This window comes from Osmerus eperlanus, chromosome 11 (assembly GCF_963692335.1).
Source record: "Osmerus eperlanus chromosome 11, fOsmEpe2.1, whole genome shotgun sequence".
In the NCBI taxonomy this organism is placed as follows: Eukaryota; Metazoa; Chordata; class Actinopteri; order Osmeriformes; family Osmeridae; genus Osmerus; species Osmerus eperlanus.
The window spans coordinates 7,899,700-7,915,166 of record NC_085028.1 but is presented as its reverse complement, the minus strand read 5'-3'; the positions used below and the strand labels follow the sequence as shown (position 1 = coordinate 7,915,166).

General features: G+C 40.0%; 1 protein-coding gene across 2 annotated transcripts; it reads left to right on the top strand.

The window, feature by feature from the left end:
• The first annotated feature begins 10,167 nt into the window (after positions 1–10,167).
• tbcb (tubulin folding cofactor B) lies at positions 10,168–14,819 on the top strand. Of its 2 annotated transcripts, none has more exons than XM_062473044.1 (7): positions 10,168–10,325; positions 10,591–10,744; positions 11,292–11,435; positions 12,059–12,155; positions 12,593–12,784; positions 13,494–13,566; positions 13,772–14,819. In XM_062473044.1, exons 2-7 carry the CDS (start codon positions 10,625–10,627, stop codon positions 13,884–13,886), a joined length of 741 nt encoding a protein of 246 aa, XP_062329028.1. In that variant the 5' UTR covers positions 10,168–10,325; positions 10,591–10,624; the 3' UTR covers positions 13,887–14,819. The 2 variants fall into 2 exon arrangements, with proteins under 2 accessions (XP_062329028.1, XP_062329029.1); XM_062473045.1 differs by having other exon boundaries at positions 10,261–10,420.
• Positions 14,820–15,467: the final 648 nt, after the last annotated feature.

Genomic DNA, 15,467 nt, shown 5'->3' with positions numbered 1-15,467 from the left:
ACGCCCCTACTCCCATACTCCCCTTGTCAATCTCAAAGATTCATTGCACCCATAAAATTAAACCTCTGTTTAGTGGTTTCTGTTGTATGTCGGGGTTTTGGACATTGGGTTTAGTTTAATCTAACAAGTCATTTAATTGCAGTTTGGTGATACAATTGTTTTTATGTAACTGAAGATTGCATGTTGTTTTAATTATTTAATGTGAAGTACAGAATATTACCTTGATATTTGGAACGGACGTTTTTCAACTGTACCCCAGACTGGCAAATCAGCTCATGTTCTGTCTCTGCTCTTGCTGTAAAGTTTATGGCTGTGTATGGTATCAATTACAGATGTGTTTGTGCATGTGCGTGTGTGATTATTGTCCTTCCAGTTTCTACATCTGAGGATCACATGAGCATGATCTTTCACCATGCAAGTACACACTGCCCAAATACACACGCACACACACACATTTAACTGCTAACAGAACAAAAAGCCTCGTGTGTATAGTTTCGTGATAACATTGCAATGTTCTGAAAACTGAAATGTTGTGTGTGTGTGTGTGTGTGTGTGTGACACTGTGTGTCACTGAAAGAAAGGGAATTGGCGGTCTGTTCAAACTATACATATTAATTTAATATATACTACATGATTTGTTAAAGTTTCTCTTCCAAACATGTTTAAATCTAGTAGTATTACTATAATCTCGGAACTTGTGTAATCTGTATATCTATATCATGTTGAGAGAACTTAATTTAGTTAGGTTTGGGTAGTGTCTGTCCCTCCCCCACTCACGTCAGGTACGTGCCTGCGCATGCGCTTAGAAACGCGCCAATTCTCTGAAGATTTTCAGTTGGAATTTCATTTTCATGCTGTGTCACTGAAGAGAAGATCGGATTTCATAGAAACAGAAAAAAAATTCAAAGATACATCTCTGCGGTAAGTGAGAACGTTTTTAATGTGAAACATTGTCTTACTGATAGCTGGGCTGTCCCCGCATTGAAATCGCCAGTTAGTACTAACCTAGCTAACACACAAATATACGAGGACCGCTTTTTACACGCTGTCAGCTTGTTAACGTTCGCTAGCTGGTCAGTTTTATACATGTGGACTGAAGCGTTTGTATAGTGAGTGCTAGCTACACGAGGGGCTAGCTGCAAATATTGCATAGCTAGCTAGCTAGCAATAATGTCCTTGGCTAGGCTTCATGGGGTAATTAGCCCACGTGTGGTGCATTCTTTTTCGACTAGCGTTAGTACAATATTTCGCCTGTGCTTATCTTTTTTCATGGGCAGTTAAAAAAACCTGTTGTAATTTTGTTATAATATTATTATTTGGTATTTTTTGTATATATTACTGTTAATATATAACCTCAGAGAGTTAAATGTTTGCAGGCGGGGAAGTAACCGTGTAGATTCCCAATATGTGGTCAGTTTATCGCAATGAACTTAGCTTCCAATTATGCTAAGACGAATTCGGACTCCTAGACGTGTATTTAATGTAGCCTAATATTTTCACAGATCCTAATTTGTTACTGTGTCCGTTTGAGGGTCTGGCAAAGGCTCTATAGTAGTGGTGAGTACAAGACTTTTCTATTTTATGTAGTGTAAATATTCAATGTATAGGTTTAACACTTTCTCTTGCGCGCCAATTCTCTGAAGCTTTTCAGTTGCAATTGCATGTAGTGTCACTGAAGAGGTCATACTGACAGCTGGGCTGTCCAAGCATTCAAATCGCCAGTAAGTACTATCTAAAGCAATCATTCAAGCACCTTATTGTACACGCTGTCAGCTTGTTAACATTCGCTAACTGGTCATGTGCTTACATATGGACTAAGGGTGTAACAATATATCGTGGAACAATATATCCCAATACAAAAATGGTACAATATGTATCATAGAGTTATGGCAATATTTTTACAATATGACGTCCGTTTGATCCTATTGGTTGAGATACCAGCACGCGACCTACTCTGCGTCATGCGTGCATTCACAGAAATCGCTTGAACTGAGTTAACTAAATTGTATGTACAACAAAGAAAGTTATTGAAAATGTTAAATGTTTTGGAAATAAATAATTTAATTTTAAACAAAAATCAAAATATCGTGATACGTATTGTATTGTACACCCAGTATCGTCATACATATTGTATCGTGAGCTGAGTGTATCGTTACACCCCTAATATATACTGAAGTGTTTGTAGAGTGAGTGCTAGCTACACATGGGGCTAGATGCAAATATTGCATAGCTAGCTAGCAATAATCTCCTTGGCTTAGCTTCATGGGGTAATTAGCCCACGGGTGGTGCATTCCTTTTCCACTAGTACAATATTTCGGTAATAATATTGGTTATAATATTATTTGGTATTTTTTGTGAATATTATTGGTAATATTTTACTTTTTAAAGTAAAATGTTTCCAGGCGAGGAAGTAACCGTGTAGATTCCCAATATGTGGTCAGTTTATCGCAATAAGTTTAGTTTCTAATCATTGTACGACGAATTCAGACTCCTAGAAGTGTATTTAATGTAGCCTAATATTTTCACAGATCCTAATTTGTTACTGTTTCCGTTTGTGGTTTGAGGGTCTGCCAAAGGCTTTATAGTAGTGGTGAGTAGGCTATTCTTCACAAGACTATTTTCTATTTTATGTAGTGTAAATATTCAATTCAAATTCCATTTTTTTTTTTATCTCTCTCTTTGTGCAGTGAATGTGGAAGTGTAAGGCGTGTTCAACTTCTGTTTCAAGTAGGTCTGAACTTCTGAATCATTATAAACTAAAACATGTTCATTTTGGACGCACCTCTCGCTATCCCTGTACATATTTGACCTGCCCATGCTCATTTAAAACATGGAATGCTTTAATTGTTCACCATAATAGAGTGCATTCCACACAAGTTTCTCAGAAACCAACAGCGCTTTCTGTATTTTGTTGTCACTTATGTGCATGTAAGGATTTAGCAACAGAAAGAGACTACTTTAGTCATATTACCACACATCTTAAGAGGAATGAGAGTGTTTCCTGCATGTTTTTAGGTTGCGATTTTAAAACCAATATTTATGGCACTTTTAAAAGTCATAGAAGTCGTCACCATACACCACATACACTAACTGACTTCAAACCAAGTATAGTGAGAACCACTAGACTAGCACCTCCAACAGATGCACCATTGTCTGACAGAGAGGAAGATGATAGTGATGAGGTTTCATGCGTATGCTCGGATGTTAATGCACAGCCCAGGGAACTCGCTGGTTTAATTGAGCAACAACTTGCAGCTGCTTTATTAAAACTAGAATATTTGGTCCATGTACCAGGAACAGCCATTGATGAGTTTTTACAAGAGCTCCACCACTTGATTAGCTCTCCTACTATCCCTTTGTCTAGTAGTATTGTTAGTGACATATTTCAAAGCAACAACATCCAAATAGACCAATCGCTTATAACAGAAATTGCCACGGCAGTTTGCTCAGCTACCCCAGTGCATAAAGCTTTACAAAAGGGTGGCCCATTGAGTAATTCGTATCAACGCAGACAATATTATAAGAAAATATTTAGAGTTGTGGAACCAGCTACGTATGTCTTGGACGCAAAAGAGAATCACACATTTCAGTATGTACCAATATTGAAGTCTCTGCAGCAAATTCTAAGTCAGCAACATATACTTGATAAGGTCTTGCAAAATCATAGGGGACAGCAGCAGATTCAACATGATCAGTTTTATGAATATAAGGCCCCCCAAGATGGTTCCCATTTTCAAGAGAACAGTTTCTTAAACAACGACGAGTTAAGAATATCACTAGGCCTTTATGTGGACGATTTTGAGACATGTAACCCTCTAGGCACGTCTAGAAAGAAACACAAGCTTTGTGCAGTTTATTGGATACTTGGTAACCTCCCACCTGGTTCCCACTCATCTTTGTCATCGATTTACTTGGCGTTGCTAGCAAAAAGTGATCATGTAAAAAAGTATGGTTATACAAAAGTATTACAGCCTCTTTTACAAGACATTAAAACTCTAGAGGATGGTGTATATATCCCACTATTAGGCAAATCTCTTAAAGGTACAGTGCAGACTGTGGCTGCAGACAACCTGGGAGCTCACAGCATGGCTGGATTTGTTGAAAGCTTTTCCGGAGACTACTATTGCCGGTATTGCACAGGAAAGAGTTGTGATGTCCAATCCCATTGTGTTGCATCTGGTGTTTTCAACCCAAGAACTAAACAGCTTCATGAATGCCATGTAAAGTCATCACAGGAGACTAACAAAAATTGCTTTGGGGTTAAACGAGAGTGTGTTTTAACTGAACATCTCCTTTACTTTAATGTTGTCAGCGGCTATCCCCCTGATCTTGCTCATGATCTTTTTGAAGGAATCGTGCCAACCGAGCTTTCTCACTGCCTTGCATTACTTATTTCAAAGGGTTTTTTCAAATTAGATGACCTTAACAAGATCATATTGTCTTTTCCCTATAAATGGACAGATAAGACTAACAAACCACATGTAGTACCAATAAGTTTTGTAAGTCGTAAAACCATAGGCGGCAATGCTCATGAGAACTGGACCTTATTGAGGTTGCTTTCATTTTTGATAGGACCACTTATACCAGAAAATGAGCCAGCATGGCTTGTGCTCATGGATTTGAAAGAGATTGTTGAACTTGTTGTTGCGCCAGTACATACTGATGAATCCATTTCCTACCTTGAAAGTAAGATTATTGAACATAGGCAAAGGTATCAAGAGCAGTTTCCTGATATCAGACTTCTACCAAAGCACCACTATTTAGAGCACTACCCTCTCATGATCCGTGCTTTTGGTCCTCTTGTCGTACATTGGACAATGCGCTTTGAGGCCAAGCACAGTTTTTTCAAGCAGATTGTTAAACATACCAGCTGTTTCAGGAACATACCTTTGACCTTGGCTTCAAAACATCAGCTGATGATTGCTTTCCATCTAAACTCTCCGTCGTATGGTAAATCTGACCTAGAGGTTTCTAATGTATCCACAGTCCCAATAGATGTGGTGAAAGATGAAATGGCTCAGGCTATTAGGCAGAAGTACCCTGACACATTTGAAGTGCATCTTGCCAAGAAGGCATCATGTTTTGGAATACAGTACTGTAAGGGTATGGTTGTTGCTCATGGGTCAGCATATGGATTACCGGAGTTTGCAGAAATCTTTCAAATGTGTGTCATCAATGACAAGTTGTTCCTTTTTGTGAATGTGCTGTGTGGGTGGTACAGTGACCACTATAGAGCCTTTGCACTAAACCCGTCACCCACAAAAGAACTTAAACTTCTGGCACTTGATGAACTGACGGATGGTTATCCATTGAGTGATTACCGAGTTGGAACAAGCCGCATGGTAACCTTAAAAAGACATATCCTCATAAAAGGTTGGTTGATGACATAAAATGAAATAAAAGGTGGCGACCATGTAGAGACAGAAATGACATGCCTTCGTGTAAATAAGATAAATAACATAAGGCCATTTAGTTTGTTTAATAAAAGAGCAAGCTATACACCTGTTTTATAGGAAAGGTAACCTGAAATTACTTATTTTGTGATCGGGTGCTATATATAAAATATTAATATTTATTTTTTACTTGATCTTCCAGGGGGGGCAGGGCGCCCCCCTAATATAATGGTAGGGGAAACACTGATTGTGTTGGGTATCACATTTAAACAGCTTGTCCATTGTTTAGGGCTGTCAATCTTTCTCTATAATCCCATTCGAATTTGTATGCCTTTATTATTTGAGATTATTAAACGAGAATGTGTGTTTGCCAACACACACACATTCTCGTTTCTCGTATATATATATATACACACATTCAACTGGCAATTTCAACATTAATATTCAAATTACATTATAATCCCTAAATTTATTCTTACAGCCCTACAATTGGTATATTTTTCCCCTCTGTTTATAATTTACACTGCACAATTGCCTGTCTCACTCTGTTACATTATAATTTGCACACTGAGTAATCATTAAATCTGGCATTTTTGTTTCACAGATTAAGAATTTGCAAAATGTCTGCCTCCACAGTGATGAGGGTTATTTTAGAAGACAATGACTGCCGAAGACTGAAGTTTCAAGATGGCTTCCCTGGATCTGTTCAGGAAATGGTTGAGGAAGTAAAGAGACAGTGTGAGCTTAATTGTGCCTTCAGACTTCAATTCATGGATTCACTATTCGGCAATGAGTTCATGAACCTCACATCGATAGATGAACTCCAGGATAGAGGGACAATTAAAGTAATCCGGATTGAGAGTTCATCTTCAGATTCCCAATGTGCTGCTGCAACCCCCTTCAGTTCTCCTTCAGTTCTGCCTCCAGCTTCACCTGCCAGTGAATCATCTTCATCTCATCGGTCTCTTGATACGGATATTCTGTCTTCCCCCGAGTCACTACACTTGACAAGATCAGCTTGGCCTGCCAGTTTCCATGTGCCACAGTTCTCATATGATTCCGAGTTCAAACTTGACAGGGGCAATACTGCTTACAAAGAGAACGGCAAACTTCTTATTCCAGATCCTAGACTAAAGTCCAACATTCTAGAAGCCTTGGTGCAAGAAATTGTAAAGTCCAAACTTTATTGCTCTGGCCACGAGTTGAACATGGTTGCGAAGGCCCTTGTATCAAAGCATCCTTGCTTGACTGAAAAAGGTTCTGTAACAGGTTGTGCCGGATGGAAGGCTAGTTTGGGGAATAAACTTGCCATATACCGCACTCAGTTGAGAAAACTAGGTTGCACTGAAGTGATGATAAATTCCCTGAAGCACAAGCCAGAAGGAAAGTTAAGTCCTGCTGCTGCCATAAAGAAACCTCGGCGGTCTGAAGTAAACTACTGCCCCCCCTTTCCAGTTGGGGAATCTGAGACGAGCTTGGAAAAGCTCAGAGAAGAACTTCTCTCTGATGTTAAGAGAAGGAACAACAGGGAGCTAGTAAAGGTGAAAATGGACAGAACATTTGCATATAGGAGACAAGAAGTGGTTTCAAATGAACCCATGGTAGAGACCATCAGGGCAAGATGGCCAGCGTTCTTCGACGTATGTGAGGTATGGGAGTTTTTTACATGGCATGTTCAGCAGGTGTATTGCTCAGGAACTGCTAGCCTGGAAGCCAGTCTACACTCAAACACACACGCACGTCATGTATTGTAGCTGTTGAATATAGGTTATTATAAATCTTTGACTGTGTGCTTTCAGATAAATGCAGAGTTTAAGCGTATTACAACAATGCCTCTCCAATCAAGATTCCTGTCTCAGCTTGACATACACACCTTTGGGCTTTTGAAGCTGTTTGGAAAAAGAGGAGGAATGATAGGCAATAGACTGAAGACCATCCGGGAAGCCATTGATCAAGCAAGTACATTTATTCCAGAAAAAAAACATACGTATTGCAACACGATGCTGATTTAAAAAGTGTAATGTGATATTTTGCTTGCAAATGATGTAGAGTGTTTGTACTACAGTGGTGTTGGTGTGTAAAATTATATCTTTTTGAGATGTGGAGGGGGGGAAAGACCAATGAAAAGACTCTCTTTCCAGAACAATGACATTGAGTTTGCAAGGGAGTGCATCATCAAGGGACTCTGCATCTACCTCCATGAGGACCCAGCGCACCTAATGAGGGAGTATGTGGTAAGTCAAACTGATGTATTGTTGAGAGCAGAAATGGGATGCATTCAGTTTACCGTGAGAAGTTTATTATAATATTTTTTATTATAACCATCTTGTGTGAATATTAGAACTGAAACCAAAAATGTGACACCATTTCAGACCAATGTGCATATTCCAAATAAAACAAAGACTATTGTTTCCTCTCCAGACTGCAGACAGATCTGCCATCCAGGAGGGCATTGAGGAAACCACAGTGGGAATCTTTACCATCAGTGACTCGGGTGAAGTGGCAGACGTCGGGATTGTCCTTGAAAGTCAAGCAGTGTTGCAGGAGCTACCAAGTGTGGCATGTGCAACTGCCATGCTGTTTGGTCTTATGTACAACTTGAATCTGGACTACCCTGCTCAACTGAGGTACACCTTTGAGGTGATACAAAAAGTTATCATGGAGTTGGAAGGAAGCACGCTTTCCAAGAGGGCACAAGCTCTAAAAATCAAACTCTTTGAGACCGACGTTTGAATTCCTTTTTCTTCCGTTTTGTATGCTCTGTACATCACACTTTTTTTTCATTATTCAAGTTTTGTTTTGTTTGAGCTACCTGAAGTGGCACATTTAAAACCAACAAGTCCATATTATTACTCAAGACAGTGACAACAACAAATTGATTAGCACTCACACGCGCACTCATAAACACAGACATAGTGCAGAGACATTATAACTACTGTACAAAGCATAAAAGATGTACCTGTTTCACATTAGAATTTCATAAAACTCCTCTTGCAGTCCAACACCTTTACTCTCTAACATCTAACATCCTAACAGCTCTACTGCTCTTTAATACTCCGAGATGACCTCTTTATCCTGCTGTGGTACCCCTCTGTGTTTGTTTATGGTTTCCTTATGTCACGGTGTGTTCATATTAAATAAGCCTTAAAATTGTACTTTGAAGTCTGGGTTTACTCACATGATGCAGCATTTAAATGTTCTATATAGTGCATTGAAAAAAACATTTATTTTGCGATTCCCCAAAGTTCAAAGGCACTGAACATCTCTTCAGTGTGTCCTGCTTATTTTGTAAACATTTAAGGAATTTTGTGTATTGTTTAACTGATATAATAGTGATGTTCATACCATACCAATAAATCCATCTGAAATGTGTAGGGATGTAGAACGACCTTGTTTGATTTTTTTTGTTGAGCTACCTGCAGTGGCACATTTAAAAATTCTATAGTGCATTGAAGAACCCATTTATTTTGCAGTTTGCAGTTCCGCAAAATAAAAAGTGCAAAGACACTTAAAATCTGTTCAGTGTGTCCTGGTGCTTATTTTGTAGACATTTAAGGAATATTGTGTTAATTGTTGAACTGATATGATATTGATGTTCATACCATACCACTAAATTCATACTTCAAGTAGAGATGTCAATTTAACAAATTCTGAATAAATATAGTACATTAAACATGAAAAATACATTGATTATGGCCCTAGCATAAAAAATACATAACCAGCTTAAATTTGTTGAACATGAAAACTTTGGGTTTAAATTGCGTAATACAATCGTTTTACAAATATATAATTAATAAGTATGGAATAAGTATATTCCAATTAAAGATTCATGTTGGCAAAACATGATTTTATTGTTAATTGAACATGAAATCTTTGGGTTTAAATTGTGTAATTAAACCATGTGTGTCTGATGTAAAATTGTTCAGTATATTCCAATGAAAGATTCATGTTGGCTAAACATGATTTTATTGCGTGCAACCAATGTACATACTTCATTTATGTAAATTCAACAGACTTTTTCTTTCAGTGTGTGTCAGAGAGAGAAAGAGTGAGTGAAAACGAGAGTGAGATAAAGAGAGGCAGGATGAGACAAAGTCAGCGATGTGACCTAATGGATGCTCAGACAAGACCAGGTGAGGTGAAGTGGAGCTCAAACGCCTCCATTTCAACCTCTACCTGGAATGTAAACCTCCCCCATACCCTTACCCCCTTACTCTTCTGGCTGGTGGATTTACCCCCCTCCCCCCAACACACACACACTCATCTCTGTAATTTGCTCTTGTCCAGACATGCTACGTGTCGCTCAATCTTCAGTGATGTCCCGTGGATATTAACTCGAAAATCACCTACACAAAATGTAAGCAATTGGTAAGTCTGCTCCTTTCTGGCTGCTTTATTTAATTAGGCTTACACTTTTAGAAAATGTAATATTTAGCATGGCTCCTGTGAAATGTAGTGTACAATGAATTGTTTCGTCAATTATTATACTTAAGCGTATTTGAATAATAATTATGTTGACACAAATTAAGCCCATTATTTCTCCAAAAGCAATTCTACACCGTCAGCTTTCATAACACTGTAGCGCCACGGTGTGGTTACAATGTAGCTCACTCTTGCTGTCATCCCTTTCTCAATTCTTAGAGACTAGGCGTGGCCCAAAGCCCCGCGCGGTTCCCCATCAACATGATTCACTGAGGTACGTAAGCACGTTTACGTCAAGAAATGTGATACTCATTGGCTAACACAATTCCCCACCCTACGTTTTTATATGACCGTGACTGGTCATTTGAGCTTGTGGGCGTGTAGAAAGTTCCAGAACTGGGCGTAGCAGGAATCTGTGTCGACGTTCATCCCCGGGAACAAAACAACCGCCGACAAGACTACCGTTTTGATTCCTTCCATCTCTTCATTGAATTGACCGCACATGATCCGGTGAACGATTTACAAGTATTAAGAGAAGTCAAATTAGATTACTTGTATTGCCAAGGGGTTCAATAGTTCTAAGCAGAACAACAAAAGTAACATTGGTGAGTAAAAAATGCATGAATGACTAGCCTAGCTAGCGCGCGGACTCTAACCTCATGTGACAACGTACGCACACTTGCACCGCCGGCTAACCCCATATTTGGCAGTGTATCTTGTGCTAGCTTACATGTATCGATAGTTACATCTTTATTATGTGTCTATTTCCCCGCAGTTGTTTTTCACTAGTCTCTAAACCAAAGTAAAAAATGGACTGTGGAGTGACAGTAGTCACCAATCCTACGGTGGCGGTGAGGCTGACCAGCACCCTGAGCTCGTTTGAGTCGAATCGTAGATTCAACAGGGGAATCACCATTGCAGAGTTCAAGGTAACAGTTAGGCTACTAGCTAGCTAACCTTTAACCCTTGTGCTGCCTTCGGGTCACATGACCCAAAGGTTCATAACGAACCATCGTTGTGTTTACCCAATTTTACCCAATACAAAAACAAATTAAAATAATTTTCTTTTAACCTTTGCAATGTGGGGGGTCTGAGACAGCCCAACGGTTAAAAGAAAATGCTTCACTTTGTCTTTGTATGCGGTAAATCTGTCGCAATACGACGGTGGGTCACAATGACTGATGGGTCAGAATGACCCGAAGATAACACAAGGGTTAAACAAACTAAATATCAAGCGAATGTCGTTTTACATATTTTGCCTCAAAGTTAATGAGCTACGCACATCGAGTATGATACCGCATCCTGTTCTCGGTGTTACATAGGTGTGGTTCATCAATGTAGTCCCACTGGAATGCAGTAAAGCATACCACACGGTATAATGATGATGGCTCTGCCTAGACTCGGAAGATTAGTCAATGATGATGTTTCTTTTCTATATATCTGATGAGCTAGGTGTGTGTGTTTTGTCTTGTCTAGAGTAAGTTGGAGATGGTGGTTGGGACTCCTGCAGCTGGTATGGATCTCCAGCTCTTCAGCACCTCAGACAAGTTCCTGCAGAAGCTGGACAACAACGAGGCTCTGCTTGGCTCTTATGCTGTGGACGATGACTGCAGAATACATGTAAGTAGCCCATGCAAATAAAGACAGGTCAGAGCTTGTTGCATGTGTCCTATACACACAAACAGACTTAACCTAATCTTGGGCAAACACCTACTATTTGCTCTATATTTCCTATACATCACTGGATCCGTTATTGAACTGAAGCATACAGTCATGTTCACACTGATGGGGTGGTTTCTCAGTCCACCGCTGGTCTGAGGGCCTTTGAGTAACGCTGACCACTGCATGACTTGGCACTCTTTGAACTCCAGTCTGTTTCTGTAGCATTTTAATGACGCTGCCGGGATGCCTGGCCAAACCAGCCTGATCTGGCTAAACACAGACATTTATTTAGGACAATAGATGTAGATACCTAGACAACAGTCAAGCTTCAGTTGTGCTCACAGCTTTCCATGGTGCTGACCCTGATGAACCTTGCTGTGCGGAGCTAAAAGATTGATCATGGTGAAGAGACGCACCTGTATTGATAATGTTTATAAAATATCATAATGATGATGGTCAAAGAGACTAACATGTAGTAATGGTGTTTATGAAACTCAGCTATCTTGAGGATGGTGGCAATAATGATGGTGGTGCTGATGATGGCGGTGGGGATTATGATGGTTGACTGATTGTGCCTGCAGGTGATTGATCGGAGTGGAGCTCAGATTGGAGAGTACAGTGACCTGTCCAAGGTGGAGAAGTTTGAGATCACAGATGACGCGTATGAGAAGAGAACAGGTACAGCAGCTTCACACTCACTACCATCCCTCCATCATAGCTGTGGCAGGCCTGGGAATTCCTGTGTTTACATCAGGCACTCTGTGGCACTGAAACACTCTAACACGTTAACTTGAGGTTATCTGAGCCTCAGTGGTACTCCCTATGTGCTGACTCTTGTGTGATACTTCCTGTTTATCAGGCGCAAGGTTAAGGCCAGCTTTAACCTAAAGGTGCATGGTCTTTCAAGGATAAAAACCAATAATGGTAGTAGAATGATTATAATTGCGCCCCAAAAGCCGAGTTTGGTCCATGCACTTTAGCTCCTATATCGAATTAGCCTGGCTAAGCTTTCGCTTATAGTATCATATAACCCTAACATTTGCTCAGACTCTCATCCTAGATGTGATACTGGAAAAGTCATTATGATGGATGATCACCATCTTCCTCTTTCTCAGATTCCGTGAGGTCGTTCATGAAGAAGCAGAGAGTCGGACGTTTCAACGAGGAAGAGACTGCAAAGAAGGAGGCCGAGCTTGCCGCTCTCGAGGAGGAGGAGAAGGCGGCCGCTGCTGCCATCACCGTCGGAAACCGCTGTCAAGTGAAGGTTGTTGGGCAACCCACTAAGATTGGCACGGTTATGTATGTTGGTGAGTGAGGTTGCAGCTTATGTCCTTTTCCCAGCACTAGGATTTAGGCTTTAGAGGCCTGTTTGGCTGACACGACTTTCACTGTATTAGACAAGCCTTTGTGTCCGCACAATGGTATTTGTATTTCAATTAAATTCAAGTTTATTGTCATAGTTACAGGATATACAAGTACAATGAAAAGCTTTGTGCCGCTGAGCTACCTACAACAGTGTAGTTTGAATAATCAAATAGATAGTAGCGGACAATAATAACAATAAAAGATAATATAATAATAAAATAAAAACTGTATTATACACAATACCTACTGACCAATGTAATGAAACAGCTAAGCTATTTCTACTAGTTTTTGCATGTACACTGGCCTTGTTTGCCACTAACTAAATATTTATAATGGAATAGCTTAAGTCTATTTAGTCAGGTGGCTGAGCGGTGAGGGAATCGGGCTAGTAATCCGAAGGTTGCCAGTTCGATTCCCGGTCATGCCAACTGACGTTGTGTCCTTGGGCAAGGCACTTCACCCTACTTGCCTCGGGGGAATGTCCCTGTACTTACTGTAAGTCGCTCTGGATAAGAGCGTCTGCTAAATGACTAAATGTAAATGTAAATTTATCAGTTATATAAACAATAGTGTTTATTAGCTGTATTTAAGCGCCTGGAGTCATGCTCCGCCAGTGTCAGGTGCATAATGACTCAGCCCTCTGACTTGCAGGTACGGCAGACTTCAAGCCAGGCCATTGGGTTGGAGTGAAGTACGACGAGCCACTGGGGAAACACGATGGATGGTGAGAGATGATCTGTCACTGTGAGGTCGTTATAACCTCATAATATAGTCCAATGTGGTAGGAGTCTAGAGTAACCACATGAATTTCGAGTTCTACCTCTGGGAATAAGCTTGAATCTGGCAAGGTGTTTATTAAAGGCTTTCTCCTTTCGTTGAGAACTGACTCCTGATTTCTTTCCCCTCTTGTCTCCCTCCCTCCTTAACAGTGTGAACGGCAAACGCTACTTTGAGTGTGAGAACAAGTATGGCGCCTTTGTCAAACCCCTGACGGTTACCACAGGAGACTTCCCAGAGGAGGACTATGGACTGGATGAGATGTAGGACTATGATGATGATGATGATGTCATAATTTCAAGGGGCCCATCTGAAAGGTTCCACTTTGGCCTCTGTCCAGCCACTAACCAGAAGCGAGGGACACCTGAGTGTCACTATTTTATATTTGTTTGGTTTTGCACTGGTTCTGATTGGAAAAGGTTTAAGGCAGCGCTGCGTTTTGCGTCATCTCTAAAGCATCACGTGGACTAAAAATAGGAAACAGTCCAGCACACATCTCTTCCATTGTTTTGTATAAATAAAATTGTAGAGAAAGCAAAACATGGGGAGCCTTGACTGAGTGTAGAAAAGTTCTTGTAGCATCTATCGACAGCGTTTATGATATAATCTATTCAATGTTGCATGTGACCTCGTCATCAGGAAGTGTGAGGAATGTCTTCACACTTCCACTGCACCCTGCACCCATCTCCTCCCCTCAGTAACGTTTGTCTGTAATTGGAGCAGGTATCTCCCAAGATGGCCGTAAAACACTAACTCTGTACCACATCTGTTCAGATATTTAAGCGATCATTTCTATATATTTTTTGTGTACAAAGATGATTGTATAGAACAGTTTCATAGGTCATACTCATAGGCTACAGGATTTTTTTTTTAAACAAATATAAAGAACTATGTTGCTAAGGGTAGTTCTAATGGGAGATGTTTGATATTGATTCATGTCAAACAGGTACATGCATCCAATATGCCTTGTTATAACATTGTCTTTGACTTTTATTTAAAGAATGACTTGTATTTTGAGTGAATAACCCTGTGGTTCCTCTTGTTCTTATGAAGGAGAGGATGAAGAAAGACATTCTCAATTAGTTTGCACTAACTTAGTGTTTTGTCTTGGTTCTTGACTTCTGGTTTTGTGCATTTCTTCCCAATTCTTACTACAACCAAATGTTTCTTTTATTGTAAATATAGAGGAAACTCCATCCAGTTTGAGAATTCTCTCTGTCCTAGCAATGTGGTATGAGGGTACAAATGCTGACTGAATTGGTGCTGAGAAGGTATAAGTGTGTTTAGACAACATCTGTGTCTTCTCCTGTGTCCGAGGGAAATAGAAAACCATTTTGTTACCTCTCAATATTTACTCATTCCAATTTTCCAGCATACATCTCAATCAACTTTTTCACACTCCTACTTAAATGCCTGAGCACTGATGAGGCTTTGTGGACTGTCTGTATACTTTTAATCTCCCCTACTTTTTGTCATCACAGATCTGACATGATTGTATTTGTCAAAGCTAGTATTTGGTTCTTTTTATCAAACAAAGTCATGTCAACTCAGTGATTTCTTTGTGGAAGGATGGAAGTAATGAAGGTTGCATGTATGAATAATTCAAACACGTCTGTCCATATCGACAGCATCCCTTTCATAGACAGTTCATTTTTGCTGGCAACAATGCACTCTTCCAACACAATTACATGCCTTTTATCCTCCACCCAGGCTTCTCTAATAGACTCTGTTGTTGTAGGACTCGTGGCTGCTTCAGAAGGACTGGCAGATGACAGCATGTGATCCGTCATGTGTAGTCACCCACATGAGGGTGTGATGCTTAGAAGAGAAACGTGAAATTCTTAAGCA